The following is a 21,967-nucleotide window of genomic DNA, read 5'->3' as shown; positions in this document are numbered from 1 at the left end:
ATACATTCACAATTACACGAATACCCATAATTCATAACGAAAATTAGCAATAGCTAATATATATATATATGTTGACTGTACCTTTTTTGTGCTGCTAACGCACCCAAAAGATTTTCTCCTTTATTTTGAAGGAAAGCGAATCCTATTCCTGCCTAAAGCCTCTGGAGCCTTAATGTTACATATGTCGTGATAGACAAGCCTCTTGACCAATGAGGAGCCTTCTTTCACAGGTTGTAACGTAACTTCTGCAAAGCAAAGTTCATACTGAAATCTGTTAGGCTTTATTGAATTAATTGAACGGAGAGGAACAATACTTTAAGGTGGCGTGGTTAGTAAATAAGAATAAAATGACTTAAATAAGGAGAATTAAAGTGCATTAGGACCGTTTTTTTGCTATTCTTTCGTGATCATACTCTTCTCATGTATAAAAAACACAAACCAACAGATACATTTCTGGATTGCTCAAGATGTTTACTTTGTTTATATGAAAAATGAAGTGTGCATGAGATTTGAATAAAGTGTCACAGCTGACACAAAATCATTTTTCAGTAACGTGCTTGGTAGTTTGGGATGACTGTTTTATTCCCTAATTTAATCAAAATTGATACCTTTACATGAAATCCTGTTTGATGCTGGCCACAGGCTGCCACACTAATATTCTAATGGGACTTTTCTAAGGATAGTCTTAACATCAACTGCTTTAACATGCATTTCCAGGCTGTGTTACTTTCTGCAGCTGTCCTGAGCTACCTGATGTCAAAACATACATGGGCACACCCTAATCATGGGAATAAATAAGATAGCTACATATCGTTGCCTTATATAATTTTCAAAGCAATGTGCAGAATGGAAGTTTGTAAACGTCGATAGTTTTCCCATGCTCTGGATTTTCAGCAAACATTATCGTGTCTTCTGCTTTTTGCTCTTCAAAAACAACAATCTGAAAGACAAAAATATATAATTAAAAAAACATTATTATTGCAGTCTGCATAAATAGTAGGACACAAAATATTGAGGAGAAAAGAAAAGGTTAGCCCTACTTAATGTTTTTCGGATAAACGACCTTGAATAGACCTTGCATTTGCATGGATTAACATCAGTTTGGGGTATCCAGATATTAAGCGGTAATGCTTCATTGACAATGTTTACCCAGTGAGGTGCATTACAGTTTCCTTTAACGGCATATCAATGACAAAATGAGTACTAAAAAAAATTACATTTTTGTCTCATTTTAGTCTCCCTGACAAAAACTGAACTTATTTTTTTGCCAGAGGTTTTGTCATCAAAGATCTTTTTTTTACAGTGGCTTGCATAAGTATTCATACTCCTTGTACTTTTCTACATTTCTTCATGTTAAAACCACAAACATAATAAACTGTATTTTATTGGGATTTCATGTGATAGATCAACATAAAGTGGCACATAATTGTGAAGTGAAAGGAAAATTGCCCATGGCTTTCAAATTTTTTTACAAAAAAAAAATCTGAAAAGTTTGGTGTGCAAAAGTATTCAGCCCCCTGGAGCCATTACTTTGTAGAGCTACCTTTCACTGCAATTACATCTGCAAGTCTTTTGAGGTTTGCAAAATAGCTCAAGCTCAGTCATATTCGATGGAAAACATCTGTGAACAGCAATTTTCAAGTCTCACCACAGATTCTCAATGGGATTTAGGTCTGGACTTTGACTGGGCCATTCTAACACATGAATATGCTTCAATATAAACCATTCCACTGTAGCTCTGTCTGTATGTTTAGGGTCATTGTCCTGCTGAAAGGTGGATCTTTGCCCCAGTCTCAAGTCTTTTGCCAATTCTAACAGTTTTTCCTCCAAGATTGCCCTGTATTTGGCTCCATCCATCTTGTCATCAACTCTGACCAGCTTCCCTGTCCTGGCTGAAGAAAAGCATCCCCACAGCATGATGCTACCACCCCCATGTTTTACAGTGGGGATGGTGTGTTCAGGGTGATGTGCAGTGTTAGTTTTCTGTCACACATATTACTTGCGTTTAGGCCAAAAAGCTCAATTTTGGTCTCATCTGACCAAAGCACCTTCTTCCACATGTTTGGTGTGTCCCCCACATGGCTTTAGGCAAACCCCAAATGAGACTCCTTATGGCTTTTTTTCAACAATGGTTTTCATCTTGCTACTCTTACATATTTGGAAGATTTGTGGAGGACATGCCTAATAGTTGTCCTGTGGACAGATTCTCCCACCTGAGCTGTAGATCTCTGCAGCTCCTCCAGAGTTCCCATAGGCCTCTTTGTTGCTTCTCTGATCAATGCTCTCCTTGCCCAGCCTGTAAGTTTATGTGGGCAACCATTTCTCGGCAGGTTTGTTTTCCATTGCTTTCCATTTTGGGATGATGGATTGAACAGTGCTCCCTGAGATGTTCAAAGCTTGGATATTTTTTTTTTATAACCTAACCCTGCTTTAAAATTCTCCACAACTTTCTCCCTGACCTGTCTGATGTGTTCCTTGGTCTTCATGGTGCTGTTTGTTCACTGATGTTCTCTGACATATGTCTAAGGCCTTCACAGAACAGCTGTATCTATACTGAGATTAGATTACACACAGGTGGACTCTATTTACTAATTAGATTACAATTGAAGGCAATTGGTTGCACTGGTTTTTATTCATGGGTATCAGACTCTAGGGGTTTGAATACTTTTGCACACCATTATAATGTCATAGCGTGAAGAAATGGGAGTTATGAATACTTCTGTAAGCCACTGCAGCTAGTCCTGGTCTACTCTTTCTCATGGGGAAAAAAGGTTGTCCACCAACATATCTGGTCATAGCTTTGGTAAACAAACTGATCCTGTGTCACTTTCAGCTGAAATTGCATAGGGATGCTGAGAGCTGAAATTAATACAATTAATTAATTAACAAGTAAAAATTAAAGAACAACTAATAAATAAATATTGACTAAATAAATAAATGTGTGTTGTACAATTTAAAAAAAATCAATAATGTGAATCATTCCTAAATAGCTGAAGAGTTTTTCTACATTTTAAAGCCAGAATGAAGTCTGTATGGAAGTGAGCTGAAGTTATTAGCCTTAGTAGTTGAAGGAGTTTTGAAAGATTTGAAAAGTTGGCCCATTTGAAATAATGTTTTTTTTTTTTAGAAAAAGCAAAAGAGTTTTAAAAGTATAAATAGCAGAAAATAGCAATAAAAAATAGCTGAAAAGAGAATAAGAAGCTGATGAGTTTTGTAGTAGAATATTGAAAATAGCATAAGAAATGCCAAAGTTATGAGGAGTAGAATAAAGTGCACATTTTTGAACCTGCCATCTGTTTAACATTGTTTAAACAAAGTTAAATATTTTAAAAATTACAGAAGTTATAAATGAGAAAAGTAATAGAAATTGAATGACAAAGAAGCTGAAATTTTAAAAGTTTGAACGGTGTCAATACGACAAAGTATGGAGTAGATAGCCGGTGTTCTGTCAGATTTTGCTTCCTTGTCAGATTTTACTACTGCTGCTTTTTCCAATAGATGGAAAAACCCTAACCCTAACCCTAACCACAAAGTAGCAATTTTTGATGGGTAGCAAAAAATGACAGAACACCAGCATGGAAGAATAACAATAGTGTGGATGCTTACCCAGCATCGCCACTATTTAACACTTGTATGGGCACATATATTTAGATGTAGTGTAGTCCATTTGATATCCGAATACCCAGAATGGATGCGTAGTGCAAGGTATAAATGAATGTACCTGATTCTCTCCACTTTTGAGCCATGGTCCTGGGAGGTAAAGGAAATGTTGGGGACCAATGAACCAATGACGTCCAAGGTTCTTCCCATTGACAAATACGACTCCTTTACCCCAACCCTGTGGAGAGATGAACTCGTATGATCAACAAAACAACAACGCAAAAAGTTATTCAGAGTAAAATATTCATGTGGGAAAGTAAAACAAGGCATCAGAATGCATCAAAACATTTCCTAGCTTTGAAAAGTAACATTTAGCATTTTCTACTCACAGGGAGTCTGATGAAGGTGTCTTTAGGATGGCCATCTACATGCAGTCGGGCTAAGAAAAATCCTGGGATGGAGGGCGACTTTATGTCAGACTTCCAGTGACCTGAACTCAAAATTCTGACACAGGATCAAGTGGTCAGTTGTACAGAAGAAGATTAGGGCCATGGAAAGATAATTTGAGATGCACTTTTTTTTTCACTTGTGTGAAAAAAGTCAGAATTCTGAGAAAAAGTCAGAATTCTCAGTTTAGAGTCAGTATTCTGGGATTAATGTCAGAATTCTGACATTTTTCAGGAAGTCAGAATTTGGACTTTTTTTCCTCAGAATTTGGACTTTTTTTCTCCCAAGTAAATTAAAAAATGGTGTCTCAGACATTGTTTTCAGTGCCCATAATCCTCTTTCGTACATTTGGAAGTCATACTGTAACTGTGTAAGACTGAATTCATCAAAACAATATGAGTGAGACACAATTCAATAAAAAAATAATTTTTGAATTGCAAAAAAGTTGTTTCTTCCTAATGTCCCCTCCTTCTTGTAGTAAGACTGCTAGTGAGAAACTTTGCAGCAGTGGACTCGTGCCTGCATACATGCACGGTGCATCTGAATTAGCTGTTTTTGAGCAGTGTTTCGGGTTGCATTAGCCCATCGATTGACTAAAAATATTGTCTTTCAGAGTGCACAAAAGGGATGTTTTAGTTTGATCATGTTTATGACATAAAATAACCAAATAAAGTTAACTAACCTTTTCAGAAATCCTGGTTTCATGTCCAAACAGAAGATGGTAAATCCTCTAAGAGGGGTGTGATCCAGAAAAATGTCTCCAACAATACCTGCATTGTGAGGAAAAAAAAATTCAATGAAGTCATTCTTGGATGTGCAAGTGTCTGCAAACTTACAATGTAAACAGAAACATGCTTTTAGGTGTGAAATACAACTGCTGCTACTTTATTAGTTACACATGTGCATTATATCAGATATCCTCTTTGTGGCAAAGATGCAACAAGGAGTTAGACACATCCCTGAGGGGTTTTGGGTCAATGTTGACATGAGAGTGTCGCACAGTTGCTGCAGATTTGTCGGCTGCACATTAAGATGTGAATCTCCAGCTCTACCACATCCCAAAGGTGCTTTATTGGATTGAGATCTGGCAACTGTGGGGGCCATTTGAGTTCAGTTAGTTAATGTTTACAGAAAACAGTTTGAGATTATCTGAGCTTTGAAACAATGTGAGTTATCCTGCAGGAAGCAGCCATCAGCAGATAGGTACACTGTAGTCATAAAGGGATGGACCGGTCAGCAGCGGTAGACTGTGGCATTTTAACGATGCTCAGCTGGTAGGAAAACCCAGAGTGTGGTGAGGAATTTCACCTTCACCGTTTCACCAGCTCTACTGGACTTGACATTGTTACAAGGCAGGATGGAACCATGCATAAAAGTCATTTACATCAAATTCTGATTCTAACATTTGAGTGTCCCAGCAGAGGGGTGCAACATTCAACCCACTGGGGCGCACCAATTTCAATGAGCCTATGAGACTTGTGGCCTTATTTCCTGATTTTAGCCAACAGGAGTGACACCTATGCTCTCCTGTGTTTTCTGCCATGTGATTGGTTGCTACATACCAGCACTAATAAGCAATTGAACAGGTGTACCTTACAAAGCACCTGGTGAGTGGATGTCACACAGTATTGCATCAGTCTGATAAGTCATAAAACAGTAACCTGACCCTCCAGATGTATGTGTTTCATGCGTCCATCTGGTAAACCGCTCATAGACAGCGTTTGGGAATGGGCAGAGGCTTTGAAAAAAAAAAAAAAAATCGGAGGGTGATTGGATGAATGTTCTGTCTGTCACATCTTTACGGGCCAATCAGTGCAACAAAACACATGACATAACCCTGACTGAGGAATAAACTCCATATAGAGCTGCATAACGTGAACTATGGCAACTGTAGACATGTCAGTACATGACTTTTGTTGTTCTTGAAAAGAAAACAACTCAATGCTGTCCTTTGTTCTTCTTTTCAGCATCCACACTAATGTCTTCCACCATAATTGCACCGGCCTCTTGTCGCTGCTTGCTTTCGTCCCGACTTCACTGCAAAGGCACTGCCCCTCAATGCTGATTGGTCCTGTCACTTTCTAACCGGGCCAAAACGGTTCAGATGGAAGCTTTGCAAGATGGATTTCCCAGTGAGAACATGGAAATGGGCGAATCCAGCTGCTTTGCAAGGTTAGGAAAACAGAGAATCAAACAAGGATTTCCCTATGCTTAAACAATGTTAAAATTTCCCTGAACAATGGTTTGACTCAAGCTGGAAATCCAGGTAGATGTTTAAAGAGTTTTATTGGAAATTAACATAAGCAAAGTGAAGTATACCTTTGCGCTGTTCATCCAGAGCTTTGCCATAATTCACTCTTCCACAGTTTTCCACTAGAAAGCTCAATGTCCTCTCTCCCTTAGAAGAAAACCATGAGATAGATAGATAGATAGATAGATAGATTGATTTTAGACAGGTATTTTAAAAGTTACTGGTATTAGTAATGTCTGGTGTTGATGTCACATCTATTTACATTGCTGGGAGAAAGTATTTGCCACACCCAGGCCTGATTACTGCCAGACCTTTTGAATCCAGAACTCCCTTAAATAGAACCTGCCTGACAAAGTCAAGTCGGCTACAAGATCTCAAAAAGCAACACATCATGGTGCCATCTAGAGAAAGTCAAGAACAAAGTTGCTGACATCATCAGTCTGGAAAGGGGCAGTGTGATGGTCAGGGGCGGCTTTGCTGCTCCGACAATATCTCAGAACTGCAGCTACAGCCAGGTGATTATACGTCTCAATGAGGTACACAGGTAGACAATGAAAGTACAGTGGTGGGTCAAGAAGAAGGGCTGGGGGCATATTTCAAAATCTAGCATGATGTTAGGCCAACACTGAGAAAGACTGAACGTATTGAACAGTAAGAAAAGATGCAAAAAGCCATGCAGTACCTTTCCTTTAGGGAGAGTCAGCTCATGAGTCTTGTAGTCTAAAAAGCCAACGTGTTGTCTGTTCATGAAAACCTGAAGATCATCAGAGGACACAATGACAGGGTAAGGTGTAAAACACTGTGTACTAATGTACATGTATACCATATGTCTGTCTGCGTTTCAGTCTCCTCACCAGTGCTCTGTCTCTGATGTTATTCCTGGAGTTGAGGGTTTCTCCACAGCTGATGGTGGTTTCATACAGCGTGTATCCATAGGACTGACCGTTGTTATTGTTGACAGGGAGGTTCTCCATGTTTACTGGTCTGTCTGACCTGCATGGCTAGATGAAAAGTCAGTCATCCTGACATATTTGATCAGCAATCCAGCTAAACACAGTACAGTACTGCTACACAGCTGGAAGAATGCCAGATACTTTTACAGATCATTTTAAAGAAGTAGGTGTTTTAATACATCATCAAACCCTGCTACTGTGTTAAATATCTAAGTGCATAAGTACTGTGATGCACAAGTTGAGAGAGTGGAGGTAAACAGACTGATAACAGATTTTGTGTCTGTCTGTGGCAAAGCATATGGGCTTGAGTATCCCGGTTTTGATTAGGTATTTTTTGAAGAGATATGCATTTGGGAATGCAAACCGATCAAAAGTTCATAAACCAGGATAAGCCCTTTGGCCCTTTGAGAAACCTGATTGTCCTACCTTGAGAACTCAAATAGAAAACTGGATACTGTGGCATGTTTACAGCTGTTATCCCTTCTCAGATAGCTTACAACCTGTGCAAGTGCAGCCTCAGCCATATTTAGAGTCACCAGTTAACCTTCCTGTGTGTCTACAAACACACAAAATTATTACCAGTGATCAGAGGAATGCACATTTTCATCTCAAAGTGGTTTGGAGTCTCTACCATAGAATTGCCACAATATTACAAGGGTAAAGGCATTAGAGGGCAAGGGTTAGAAGGTTAGGGTTAGGGTAAAATATCGCCTAATTACCAGAGAATTGCCACAGTATTATTAGGAATTCCTTGATAATTAATAAATTATTACTAGGTAAATACTTTCATAATTTTAACAAGTTATAACTACAATTATTGCAATGAAATTACGAAGTGATATTGGGCAACTAAAATAAAGTGTGTCTGAATTTTTTTGACAGAAAAAAGGTAGAAATGTTTGGTCTGTGTGTAGATTTCTCTAGCCCAAGCCAGTGGTGCATCAGCAAAATAAACATAATGGCAAAGAAAGGGTCTTACTTTTAGAGTGATAAGGTAGATAAATAAGGTAGAGTAATCAGCAACCAGGAGACTCGTAATTATCATGTAAACAGGGATATAGATTCTTCTGAATGCATGTAAAAGCCATTTCCTGAGTATGTCAAAATCAGGATATAGCCAATCACTTATGTCACATAAATGTCATCTGTGGCTTACTTTGTCAGTAAAGTGCAGGCTGTCCCACAGTGATAGGTGCTGCTGGATGGGGATGGGGTCGTAGGCTTTTCTTTCCGGAGGAGAAGGAACTTTAGGAAGAGGCTCAGCTGCAAGACATTTAGGGAAAACTTAGTCGATGCAAGTCATGGCCAACTTAAATGATATGATCATCAAAGTTTAAAAGAAAAAAAAAGAAAGAGAAATTGTTTATTATATAATTTGAAATGTATCTTAGGAATCTCTCTTTACAGTGGTACTGGCTGAATACATTCCTCAAAAGCTGAAATTTTAGCGTGCAATCTCCAGCCTCAGACAGTGGGGCGTCATAATCTGCATAGAAAGTATTCACAACAATACAAATCAATGTTGGGAAGTTTCAGATTGAACATTTTTCCTAAATGTTTAGATCTAAGGTCATTCTTACTTACCATAACTGGTGACCTGAGGTTTGTAGGTCCCTAAGTCCATCGCTCCATTCATGAAGCCAAAGCTGGTTCCCCCATGGAACATGTACAGATTAATGGAGACGCCTCTCTCCAGGATCTCTGACACAACAGCTACCATGTCTGTAAACCATGAAGAATGTTTACATAAAACACAGAGTGAGGAACAGAGCAATATGCTGCCAATAAGGCAGTAATGTCTTCAAATAATGCCTGGAGCAAACAACTCAGAGTGAGGTTCAGAACACGACATTTAAATTTATAAGAGGACAAACACTCGCCATGTTCAGGCTTGTATCTGACTGTTGGCTCCCTGATAGGTCCACTGACCCACCAATCAGAGAGCTCCCTCTCAGAGCAACTATTCCTGGACTACTGTCCCAGAGGAAACTTTTCCCTGGCAAAGTTCAGTTACAGATTCACCAACTGGATTTTGGGCAAATGCCTGAAAGGCTACTTTCAACTGTGAGCTGTTTGGGCCAATCAAGATGACTCATGACTCACTCTACTGTTAATATAATGACAATCTTTAAATTCTAATTATAGTGATTTTCTCAGTGATTTTTCGAAATTTAGGATCTGTTATTGATGAAGACAAAAACATTCTGTTTAGAAAAAAATCATGTCCTCATAGACGCAAGAGTGAACAAGAAAATAACTGCTAGAATCTGATTTGATAACAAAACATCCAGTTTTGATAACCTTTAAAGGTTAAATAATAATGTGCAAGTATCAAAAACAAACTTTTTATAGATTTTTTTTTTCAAGACTTTTTGGACAATGCTATGCTTCCAAATTTGTGGCAGCAGTTTAGGGAAGGCTCTTTTGTTTTCCAACATGACTGTACCCCAGTGCACAACCCCAGTGGGTTTTGGTTTACGCACAGATTAGTGGGTGTGGTTTTTGGTGGCACGGCGGTGATCAGTTAATTTACTTCACCTGTGTACCTGTGTTCTTCTGCTGGAAGTTGGAGTGGGGTGAGCACAGGGAGGACATTTTCTGTTGACTGCACGTTCTTGGTTAGAATTTGACCTATTATTCGGTTTTTGTTTGGTAAAGTTGTTCAATGGTAAGATGCAGCGCTATGTAAATAAACTGGGTTTGGTGTGATAAAGTAGCGAGTGCGCGTCATCACTTTGACTCCCATGTTTAGCCTGCAGCGGCTTTAATTTTGGATGGATTGGCCGCTATAGAAACAGTCTGCATGCCTAGGTGCTTGATTTTATACACCTGTGGCCATGGAAGTGACTGGAATACCTGATTTCAATTATTTGGATGGGTGAGTGAATGCTTTTGGCAATATAGTGTATTTCAAATGATATAACGCATTTTAGCAATTTTGAGTTGATTTTACATGCCCTACTATATCCACCCAAAGTCAGTCAAATGTGAAGAAGCCTGGCAACATACATTGTTGTCTAAAAGTAGCCAGTGACTGACAAAGGTGAACTGTGTAGTTAATGAAAGTGAAAAGTAAAAACGAGCATGTGTTAAGGGCAAATAATCCTGGTTTAAGAGCTTCCTTACCCTCAGCATGAAACACGTGGTGATATTCTCCCCAAACATCGAACCACCCGGACCAGTACTCCATCACCATCAGAGGTTTCTGGGGCTGCACAAAGACACAAAAGATCTTAAACACATACGACTGTCTACTGTGAAAAAATGTCTGTTGAGGCTCTATAAGAGAGCAAATGTCACATTTTTCCTTCAATTTTAGGCTCTATGAGAAATGATCTAACATAGATTTTTACACGCATAGCAGAAAAAAGAGATAGAGAGATTGTTTTCTGTACCAAGTAATCAAAAACAAGAGCAAAAACCACATGAAATTCTCCTACCTGCATGTTGGCTAAGTGGTGGATGGCTCCAAATGAGAGTCGCTGAAGGTTTATTGTTTTCAGCACTCAAACATTCAGAGCAAGATAGAGACAAAAGACAGAGTCAATGAAAAGACTTAAAACAACTAATGGAGATGGAATAGTAGAGTTTCTGAAATCCCCCCCCACCACAACACCTTTTAACTCAAGAGTTAGTCATTACCTCCATCTATGCCTCCGTATCTCAAGCCCTCCCAGTTATCTGAGGTCAGCAGGAGCTCTTTGATGCCTCTGGACTCCAGACACTGAAAGAGGAAGAAAAACTAGAACTACCACCTGATGGTTATATGCAGGGACTTAGCTCGGGATTTTGGACCCCCAGAAAGAATATTACTATTATTATTTGAAAATTATTCTCCATGCAAGGGCAATGACTTTGACCTCTGACCCCCAATAAGAGATTTTATCTTTGTGTCAGAGTGGAATATTTTTGCAAAATTTATAAAAACAATCAAATCTTCCTAAGCAAGGTTTGAACATGAGGATCAATGACCTTGACCTGGGATCTATGACCTTTAAAATCTAACATGTTCATCCTTTAGTCAGAGTTGTGAAAAGTTTTAAGAAAATCCATCAGAGTATTGCTGATATATCACATTCTATCTTTTACACGTGCAGAGGTACAAACCCACCCATGGACAACCTGCTGAATGAGCTACATTCCAATGAATTATAAAAGAATAAAATATACCAAACCCTGGCAGACTCACATTCTTTATAAATGGCATGTAGTTCTCATCTTTGGCGTAGGATCCGTACTCGTTCTCAACTTGTACGGCAATAATTGGGCCTCCCTCTTCGAACTGTAATGAAAAGCATGAAAAATAAATGTTTGTCCCACTGAGAGCACCAGGTTTTCTTTCTTCTCTACAAAAAAGTTTGGCTCACCATCAGAGGTTTGATAACTGAGATGAGTTTGTTAAAGTAGCGGTTGACAGCATCCACAAATCCAGGGTAAGTTGTCCTCAGCTGCATTTCTTTATCCTGTAATAACCAGCTGGAAGAAAGACAAGTGCGTCTTAGATCAGGGATGTCAGGCTCGATCATAGCAGGGGTCAAATTCTGAATTTGGGTCCAACCTGAGGGCCGAGCAGGGTCCACATTTAACCATAAACTGTCAACCTCATTTTCACCAGCAATGAATTATGGGGGGAAAAAAACCTTAGCACTGATGATAAAGGATTTTAAGATCAAAAAGATCAAAATGATAAGTTTAAAGGCTCAAAATCTGGGATAAAAATTTAAACTTGTCAGCTCAAAAGGTTCAAAACATCGCATTTAAAGTCAAAATAATGTTTTTAAAAGGCAAATATATGAGATAGAAAGTTGAAATCATGATTCTTAACAGTCAAAATATGAGATAAATTTAAAATCATCAGTTTAAAATGTCAAAGTGTGAGAAAAACTTTTAATTTGGGGTTTTAAAGGTCAAAATATGACTTAAAATTTAAAATTGAGGCTCACAAAGGTCAAATTATGAGATAAAAGTCAAAGGAGCTAAAAAGTTCAAAACGTGAGAAAAGAAATTCATATAGAGTTTAAAAGGTCAAAAAATTACTTAAAATTTTAAGTGAGATGCACAATTACGAATATGAAATGAAAATATGAATGTATTTTACCACAATCTAGACTTTTAATCTAATTATTTTAAGTTTTTACTTTTTCTAATGACTTAACAAGGATATTTTAAATCCCCATGGTTAAGTTTATATTTTTTTAAACTGGAGGAAATCTGCAGACTTTAAACCAGTGGGCCAGTTAAAATAAAAATATGATAGGATCTGGTCGGCCAGGTGTAACTGTACCATGGGTTGGATTTGGCCCCTGGGCCTTGAGTTTGACACCCCTGTCTTAGATAGTATTCTGCTAATGCATGGTCATACAGTATTTTAAAGTGTGGTGTAAGTATGGGGTTATTGGTCACCTCACCTAGGCAACCCACCGAGATCCCATTCAGCACAGATGTAAGGCCCAGGACGCAGGATCACCCACAGGCCTAGATCTCCTGCTAAAGTGACAAACGCCCTGAGAAAAGATTAGAAACTCCTTTAGTTAAGGAAACATCCTCCTTTTTCTTTAAAGAATATTGAATAATCTATGAAAATGGTGAAAAGAGAATTGAAGCCTAACTTGAGGTCCAGCTGATCCTGAAAGTTGAACGTTCCTCTCTCAGGCTCATGCAGATTCCACGGCACGTATCTACAAATAAGGACAAAGGAAGTCTTTGTAGCTTTGACACAAAAGTGGCTCTTAAAATCATGATATCCTCCTTATTCCTGGGGCTCTACTGTAGATATGATTATGGGTGGAGCTTCAGCCAGTGGTGGATTAGGATGGTCATCATGGGCCCTTAGGCCTTCTTTTAAGTGGGTCCACCTTAATCAACATGCTCCACCAAGAAAAGGTGCAAAATATCATGTAAGATAGATTACATGGTAGAACAGACAAGGTGCAGTGGTGCACAGAAGACATTTACTCTGGCAGCCTTTAAACAGCAATGCTGCAGGGAAAGGCCATTTATGGTACACCTGCAAGCTAGAAACAGCGTTTAGCTTGTCACATTTTCTCTCTATTTTTTTTCACGTGAAAGTAGTGACGACATTTGAGAACAAACAGACTTTATGAGCATGGGTACAGGAGGCTAGTGGCTGATATGGTAGGCTAAATATGATCCATTATATCTAACTATGTAACAAATAAGATGTTGATTTAATGAATAAATGTTTTGCATGGACCAGTATGAGTCAGTACTGGGGCATTAATGCATTCATCGGGATGAATTAAGGTCCGTCACTGAAGCATTCAGTTTTTTAAAATCACGAGTAGAAGTTACGTCTCTGCAGCCACAGTGATGTGAAATACATCCACCACTGTTCCCTAATATCTCAGTTTACTTTAAAAACTCACAGACAGCTCGGTGGAAAGCCAGAAGTCATCTGCACCTCATTTTGGCTCTTTCTACTGGCTTAAAATAAGGGTAACTGACCTCCCATTTGGCTACAGGTAGTTTACAAATTATGACATGGACTTAAAAATCGAACAAATAACTTGCTATGGATTGAAAAGGAATTAAAGGAACAGTAAAAAGGCAAAATGTTTGATAACAAAAGGTGCAGATGACTTTTGACTCACCCCTTGAGCTGTCTGTGAGTTATTTAAAAGTGAGCTAAGGCATTAAAGCACCTGTAAAGTGATGAAAAAAATCAGTGTTTTAGATTTGTTGTGTGACAGGCCACTGTGTGATGAACCACCAGGCCAAATTTTAGTCATGAGAAACATCACTACGTTTACAAAACTAAGCTACAAAGTCATGAAAATGAGGCAGTAAAATCTGCCCTGGGATGGTGTGGGCGTGTCAGCTGAATGAGCTGAAGCCACGCCCACTCAAGAGGAACATGATCCTAAAACTCTCTTTTTTAAGCCACCAGAAAACCAATCACATTTATGTCATGACAGGCCAGAGCTAAAAAGTCTGTTTCATTTTCTCATCCTGTATAGAACGCTTCATTTCCTGAAGTTGCTCCTCAAAATAAAAGTCTTCAATGATGATTAGCACTGGAGGCTAGGGTTGCCAGGTCTGGGTGACAAAACTAGCCCAAAACCACTCTCAGTGCTGAAATTCAAACTAAGCCAGTAAAACCTCTGCCACATCACATTTATCGCTTGTGTGCGTGCAGGCGTGCTGCCTCTGTGTGTGGCATGTATGTCTATGTGCTGGTGTAGCACAGCTGATGTTTCGTTGTGTGCCATGTTCTTTGTTTTCCTGCTTCTCTGCTAGTTGATGTAGTTGTATTTGAGGGGAAATAAAGTCGTGTATTCTGGTTTTGATATTAAATACACATACACAAGACATCAAACATGGACCCGCTCAACCTGCAGACAAAAAATCAACAGCAGCACATAAAAAGTAGCCCAATGCTGTGGGAATACTGCAGACCTGGCAACCCTGCTAGAGGCTTTCATCCTGACAGACTTGGAAGGATTAGAACATGCCTGTCATCGGATATTTTACTAAACTTTAGCACAGCAATGCTAACATGCCTGAGGGATTGAACCGTGGTTATTTGGAGAGAGACAGTCACAGTCTGCTTCTTTAATCTTCCAGGATTAAAGATGAGTGAGATATGGATTAAAACACACCATCAGCAGGTAAGAAGTTTGTTCCTGCTGCATGTGGTTCAAGTTAAAAAACAGACAAGCACTCCAGCAAGCAGCCTGACCCTTGACCTTATGGGTAACTGATCAGAGCGATAGATGAAAACAGCCCTATTTTGCCAATCAAACAAAAACAACTAAATAACAAGAAAAAGGCTTAAAACCGGGGTTACATTTGAATTGTGAATAAGGAACAACACAACAACAGTAAAACCCCAAACCTTCTAGTTACGAAGACCGACTCTAATGCTGAGCACCAGCTGCCACATGACTGCGATCTTTGTCTCTTTCTGAACATTTTGTCCTCTCCCAGATCACCAACAGATTTTTCATACAAAGAAATTAGATTTAATCTTAAATGGATTGGATTTTTGCTTGTCTAGAATATTGAAATCAGGTCATATTAGGAGCTTACGTTGTGAGCGTGTTGAGACCGCAGGCCTTCATCTTCAGCAGACGGTCCTCCCAGTAGGCTCTGGGGACACGAAAGTAATGTATGGAGCCACCCAGGATGCGGAAGGGCTCTCCCTCCAGAGTGAACTGAGAGGACTTGGCCTTCAGACCCTCCATGCTGCTCAGTCTGTTTAGTTAAGGAGGAAATTAGAGAAATCCTTTAAAAGTAATGGAAAAGAATATAAGTCTTTCTACACTGTTGTTAAAAGTTAGGACAATAAAACCAAAGTCTGGTTAAGTTTTTGTTTCTGTAACAACACAAAGTATGATGATTACTAAAGAAAAAACTCACCAAGGCTTAACATGGAAGTCCAAAATTTAAAATGGAAGAAAACCACATCAGGAAATGTCGCCCACGCTTGCCAGGAAGAATCTGAAGGGTGGATAGTGCTGCGAGGCCTCAAACCCTGTGAATGAGGAAGATCATTGTAGTTTGGGGACAAAATAATAATAGTGCTTTGTCTCGCTCCTCTCTCTCTCTCTCTCTCTCTCTCTCTCTCTCTCTCTCTCTCTCTCTCTGCAGTGCACAGTCAGGGCAGAAAGGCTTCACATTGTAATAGTGGCCTTGTGTTTTTCTGGTAAGTCCCATAAAGTAATAGTGGATCAGAATAATGGAACTCCAAAAACATGTCAACAACGCCCTGTTGCAGTGGTTCTCAAATGGTATGGAAAGACACAGGCAAGTCTAGGTGTGCCTGTTCAACCGTACAGTATAACTACAACCTTATGAAAAGAACTGTAACCAGGTCTGTCTACAGATTAGCTGATTCCCTAAAAACCTAATGAGTGGGCCCTCCCCATTAGTTTATTGATGACATCAATGCATATGTGCTGGATCAGCAACACTGGTGCTAACGTCCTAGCTAACAGTTCCCTCATTTTGGAGCTGAAAAGTGTGGCAAACTATTGTCGGATTCAGATGTTAAAAAATATTTATTTGTGCTACTGACAACCAATTTAAGCACTGTAACTGCCAGTTCTTGCCAATTCTTTTGACACTTTGCTGCTTTTTGCAAATTTTGCCATTTCTTTTAGTCACATTTAACCCATTTTTGTCTCTTTTCCCACTTTTTCACCAACTGTGGCCCATTTCTGCCTCTTCCCTTTACCACTTCAACCAATTTTTCTTGTTTTTTACCCTTAAATTCCACTTTTAACCCAACGTGCCTCTTCAAAACTATCTCTGCCATTTCTCCACCCGTTTTTGTCAATGTTCGGCCACTTTTTCCCAATTTGGCCACTTTTAAAAAATAAAACTCGTAACCCATTTTTACCACTTTTTACCACTTTTTACCCAACTTTGCCACATTTTTTTTAATCACTTAAATCTGTTTTTTGCCATTTTTCTCCCATTCATGCCATTGTTTGGCCACTTTTTGACCAATTTTGCCAATATTCACCCATTTGTTGTCTCTTCTTCCACAGTTATTCTGTTCTTCTTAATCAAAGTTGTTTCAACTTCTTCTGCTTTATTTTCTGGCATGCTGATATTTGCCCACATTATGGCCTAGCTATGAAGTCAACATTATTTTCCCAACCATTTAATTCAGTATGCCCATCCACATTTTTAACATTACCTATAAAAAGGTAATTCTGTTTTAAGAGGATTAAATTTTTAAAGAAAGCTATATCATACAAAAATAAAAAAATAAATAAAAGATGTTTTTTTGTTGCTTTGATCAGATTATTTGGGTTAAATATATTGGTTACCATGGCTTAACTTAACAATGGACCATGGTTTTACTGATTTAAAGAGTCCTCCAGTTGCTGGGACACAGAAAGCCTGTCCCTATATCCCTCCTTATGGGGGGCCTTGACTACTACATTATTTAAAGAGTCTATTTTGTATCAATATAAATATGATGTGCCGTGATATTTTTGGATTAACCTTACATTTGCCTCGGGCAAAAAAAGGGTGAAAAGCCCTGTCCTGTTGGTAATAATTTTGGTTTCTGTCTTCTGTGAACTTTTTTGAATTTAAAGAAAAAAATACAGCACAGGATGCCTTCTTTTAACACTGAAGATGTAACCTATCCATGTAAAGAGAGAGGAAGGTTCTCTGTTTCAGTAGGATTGTCCTTCTTTGGTGGAAACCAGTACAAAAACATTTTTTTCTGGTAATATTTGGGTGACTGGGGCAGACATTTAACCACTGATTACGGCTACTGTGAAAACTTTCTTTTCCACATATTTGCATTAATTGTGTTTAAATGGTGCTCGAATTAAAATTCATTGCACTGCACATGTTTTTAAATTGACGACAGGATTTTAGGCATATTTGCTAGTTAGGGAGCAAACACAATCTAGGTTAACTGTGAACGTCGTTGTGATCGATTAGGGGTCTGCATAAAGCAAAAGGTTGGAAATTCCTAATATGGAGCATATACAAAGGTTTTATAGCATGATCGATGCTTTATAGCAGTGGTTCTCCTATGGTGTAGTAAGGCACACTGGTGTGCCTCCAGGCAAGTCTAGGTGTGCCTTTGGAATTTATATAACAATGCATCATTAATTCAACGGTACAATGAATGAAGATACTGTAAATTAAGTCTACCGTTAGTTCATGCATAACACGGTAATCATATGCTCAGCTGTGATCAGCTGACGACCAGCTGCACCTAATTATCAACTCCCAGCTCCTAGCCAATCACAGCTCTTTCTCTCAACACAGCAGTGTATTCAAATATCACACACTTCTCACTAGTCCCTGCTTGCATTAATGCTGATATATCCCACTGCTGTTGGCAAAGCTTAACCTCTTCCTTTATAGCATAAAACTTGTTGCACCCTAATATTCAGATATTATTCTACTATGGATTAATTGCTTTTGAACTACTTTTATTCAAACTTTTTGTATTCAATACCCATTGTCATAAACGTATCTAACCATATGGGGGTTTCTAGCCATGCACTCCCTGGAAATCCAAAGCACGCTGCTTGACTAACCCAGGGAGCAACTTCAGAGCAGAACCTGTAGATCTATTTTGCAATAAAATGAAATGTATGACAAAAGTGTTTCTGACTCAACAAGAACTAAAGAGGCTATTTTGCATGGAAATAGATATGGTGTGCCTTAAACTTTTGACTCGATCTCAGGTGTGCCTTGGGTGAAAAATGTTTAAAAACTACTGCTTTATAGCACTGCCATAGTAGCCCAAAATTACATTGTCCTAATCTGGTTGGAAAAGTTCAATAATTCATTATTAAGCTTTATTATTAAAAAAAAAAATCGGGCACTGGTGGCCTGGGGGCTGTACCTGTGCACCATATGTTCAGACACTGTTGTCCTCACTTCACCGTTTACCATGCTTTCTCTCTTCTTAGTTACCAAGAAGACTCCACACCCACCTTCCTGACTTTAAATGAAGGATGAAAGCCAAAATTTTAACCCTTTAAAAGACTGAGAATTGGTGTTTTACTAAAATCTCACAGATTATTTTTAGTCATTTATCACTTTAATTTGTGATGAATATAAATTGAGAATATGATTATTTTTCAGTTAATTTCTACTGTTATTTTCTATCCTCAGCTGCTGTTGTTGGATGTTGTAAGTGCATGACAGCAGTGATTTTGTTGACTGCAGCTAAAATAGGGTTAAATATTTTTTTCATGCTGCATGGCTGCACCACCAACATCTCACCTAAAGGAAATGGGCATGGGATTTTGACACTACCAGGATCAACCTCCTGCTCAGTGAGGTACTCTGGCTGATAGAATGATAAAAAGGACACTTGTTAACGCTGTGGGGGATCAGTGCACAAAAGTTGTCATACTTTAGCAAAAATAGCAAGAAACTCTGGATAAAGTAAACATTTTTATTATGTGTTTATATAGTGCCATAAGAAAAACAGAAGAGGAATTATGAACAATTTGGCTGCTTATTGCCTTTGTTTTACAGAAGCAAATGTTAATAGCAATGGGGTGTATACAGTATCTTAATTAACTTGGTCAGGGTAGAGAGGAGTGCTTTGACCACTGGAAGGGCACCAGGAACTTAGCCAAGTTGTGTCAGATAAGAGGGCGCTCAGGAGGGCACTTTGCATAGCTGTGTCCACTAGATAGGCACCTTAGAAGGCACTGGACCAAGTTTTGTCCACTGGAAAGGCACCAAGAGATCACATTTTATTCTCTGGGAAGGAATCTGAAAGGCACTTAAGCTTCTTTTTCCTGCATTTAAAGACCTAATAGTAAAGGTTGTTGTAAATTAAGTTATGTTTACTTAAAAATCCATCTCTATTTTTTATGCATTTGCAGATCTATCTACACATTTGCAGAATTGTGTACAGTTCTTTGTACACATTTGCAAATAGTTTTGCAACAATAATAGCTCCACAGGAAAACCTTGGAATAACAAGGTGTGTCCAAGCTTTGAGCTGGTAATGTATATGAACTAAAAATTTTGAAGTCCAGAATCAAACAACTGTTTTCAGTTGGTTTCCTGTAAAAGTCTGACTTTATACCATAGAAAATTTACAATTTTGAAAACTTGAAACGTTTCTTATGTCAAAATTAAAGACTTTTAAAACCAGTGAATTTATTTTTTGTCTTGTGAATTTCCAACTTTTTAAACTTTGAATTTCTGAGTTTGTTTTCCTGTAAATATGAGACTTTATACTTTTTTTTTTTAAACATTTTTTTCGTCAAAATGTTGACTTTTGGTGGTCAAAAATTAACAAATTATCTCCCTTTTTCATCTTTTAAATTGTCCCTGATACATTTATACTCACTTTTTGCCCCTTGATAAAACAAATACGCATAAAAACACTATAGCTGTTCAGCTTAGAAAAAGGAAAAGGAATCAATGTATGGACACCGACGTTTTTACATTTTTTTCCCAGCAGCGTAACCTTGCGACGGTCCCTAACTTCAAACAACACTATGTTTGTCTATGTGAGTCTGCGCGCGCCTACTGTAGGATTTGGTTTCTTTAGGACAACTGACGCCTAACGCCCGCTTTTGTCGTTATAGTCCCCGCTTCCACTGATACTAGTCACCTGGTTTTTCATTGTCCAGGTTTCTTTGTTGGCTGAATAATCCCGGAAGCAGCGTTTTGTCGCCCGTCTTACTCACAGGCTATTGCAGGTCTGACCGTTGAGGTTAAATGGGGTAACCTCACTTATTTGCCGACTTGTGTCATGTTTGACAGCTTTGCAGAACTTGATTGGCAACATGTGGTTTACCTGTCAGGACTGTAGACGATCAACAGTACTGGAAAACTACGAAGGAGACCGCCAGAACAGGACTGAACATATGCACTGTACATTTTCATAAAGATAGATCCGTGCAGATCTGCAGCTGGAGCCGTGACGTTTAAATGGACAAGACAGTAGGCTTTGGTGTTCGCCTGACACTGAGACAAAGATATTTTCTGCTCATTGTCATCGGAGCTCTCATCACTTACCATTTATCAAGGTAAGAGACTCTCTGGTACAGCTTATGTGACATTAATGAGGAAACTTCTGCAGTAGGCGATCCAACCAGAGCTCGTCTCATAACAAGAGTCATGCGTAAATGCTCACGAGCATTTACGCGGGGTGCACCCCGCCTGCATTCTTGAAAGATTCATCTAGCTGATGATGAAGCTAATGTCTTTTGCTTGAAATGGGTTTTCTCCTTGCAGCCTATTGTTATTAAATATGACACGTAGGAAGCAATGTTTATGTGCGCAGGTGTATCTAATGAGCGTTCAAACTTATGCATGTTTTTCTAAATGCTCATAGTTTTTCATGTTGACTCACAGTGCTAACTTAGTTTCTTTCAGAACATTATAACTAGTGGCTGAAAGATAATCACTGTTTGGTCTTAGAAACTGTTAGGTTCAAATTTGACCCATTTTGTCATTTGTCATGGGCAGGACAGTTATTCTAGACACACATACGGATATCTGGGGGCGTGGTCATTTGGTGGAGGTGCAAACAAATAGGGCACCCCCTTTAACTTTGCTTGAGGGAGACATTATAGACAGCCGTTTCTGCACAAATTTGATGAAGCTGTGTTGTACAGGGACTCACCACAACTACTGTTTTGTGGAATATTAAGACTGTAACATGAAACATGGAGGTGAGGTCAGTCTACATACTGTAGATCTCAGGTTATACTGTATAAACATGAGACAAGTGCATACACCTACATATGAAAAACAGGTAATTCAATGAAAAGCATTTAAGAGAGATGTAAAAAAAGTTTATTAAGAACCCACACTTTCATTGATTGTAATATCTGATCCTGTTTTATGCAGGTAAACTTCAGTCTGTCTGCAAAAGGTCTGTGCTCTAGCCTTAATGTTGCCAGTCAACTAGTCATTGCTCTTAATGTTTGACTCTTCATTTTTCATAAAAGGGTGATAGTCCCAGGTACTTGTATCACACATCTTCCTCAGAATTGCATGGACATTGCAGTGGGATCTGGATCTTTCCAAAGTGCACAAAGGTGCTGTGGTTTGTTTGCACCTCCATCCAAAGGGTGCATGACTCACGCGAAGCACGCTACGTCACTGTAGGAAAAATAATTTTGTGTTTATTGAGCTATCTCAATTAGCGCTGTCAAATGAGAACATAACATTTTAAAATTCCGTTATCTTGATTATACAACTGTTTTTGTTTCATATTTTAATTTTACACTGTCCTAAA

General features: G+C 38.7%; 2 protein-coding genes across 3 annotated transcripts in view; one reads left to right on the top strand and one right to left on the bottom strand.

Annotated features, from left to right (window-relative positions):
• Positions 1–14: 14 nt before the first annotated feature.
• LOC121523932 (beta-galactosidase-1-like protein 2) lies at positions 15–20,827 on the bottom strand. 2 transcript variants are annotated; one of them, XM_041809023.1, is made up of 20 exons: positions 20,740–20,827; positions 15,631–15,745; positions 15,301–15,465; positions 12,861–12,929; positions 12,660–12,755; positions 11,619–11,727; positions 11,441–11,533; positions 10,894–10,975; positions 10,692–10,756; positions 10,378–10,462; positions 8,836–8,973; positions 8,657–8,737; positions 8,408–8,514; positions 7,153–7,299; positions 6,981–7,052; positions 6,367–6,445; positions 4,730–4,817; positions 3,990–4,104; positions 3,722–3,838; positions 15–940 (listed from the first exon to the last, which is right to left on the bottom strand). In XM_041809023.1, the coding sequence occupies exons 3-20, from the start codon at positions 15,453–15,455 to the stop codon at positions 830–832; spliced, it is 1,809 nt and encodes a 602-aa protein (XP_041664957.1). In that variant the 5' UTR covers positions 15,456–15,465; positions 15,631–15,745; positions 20,740–20,827; the 3' UTR covers positions 15–829. The 2 variants fall into 2 exon arrangements, with proteins under 2 accessions (XP_041664957.1, XP_041664950.1); XM_041809016.1 differs by lacking the exon at positions 20,740–20,827 and adding an exon at positions 20,519–20,605.
• The window catches only part of LOC121523926 (beta-galactosidase-1-like protein 2), a 55,762-nt gene continuing 54,405 nt past the window's right edge, over positions 20,611–21,967 (top strand). Inside the window, exon 1 of the mRNA XM_041809002.1 lies at positions 20,611–20,750. Coding sequence (XP_041664936.1) covers positions 20,653–20,750 — 98 coding nt within the window. The 5' untranslated portion in view covers positions 20,611–20,652. The remainder of the gene's footprint in view (positions 20,751–21,967) is intronic.

Source organism: Cheilinus undulatus, linkage group 2 (genome assembly GCF_018320785.1).
Source record: "Cheilinus undulatus linkage group 2, ASM1832078v1, whole genome shotgun sequence".
In the NCBI taxonomy this organism is placed as follows: Eukaryota; Metazoa; Chordata; class Actinopteri; order Labriformes; family Labridae; genus Cheilinus; species Cheilinus undulatus.
The sequence above is the reverse complement of the archived record's forward strand: the minus strand, read 5'-3'. Positions and strand labels throughout refer to the sequence as shown.

What these genes read in the sequence shown, in the direction of transcription:
- LOC121523932 (XM_041809023.1), bottom strand. Translation starts at nt 15,455, where the DNA reads ATGGAGGGTCTGAAGGCCAAGTCCTCTCAGTTCACTCTGGAGGGAGAG. An exon ending in ACCACTTAGCCAACATGCAG is followed by an intron (nt 10,463 to 10,691) that starts GTAGGAGAATTT and finishes GTCTTTGTGCAG; the next exon opens with CCCCAGAAACCTCTGATGGT. An exon ending in ACACCTTCATCAGACTCCCT is followed by an intron (nt 3,839 to 3,989) that starts GTGAGTAGAAAA and finishes ATCTCTCCACAG; the next exon opens with GGTTGGGGTAAAGGAGTCGT.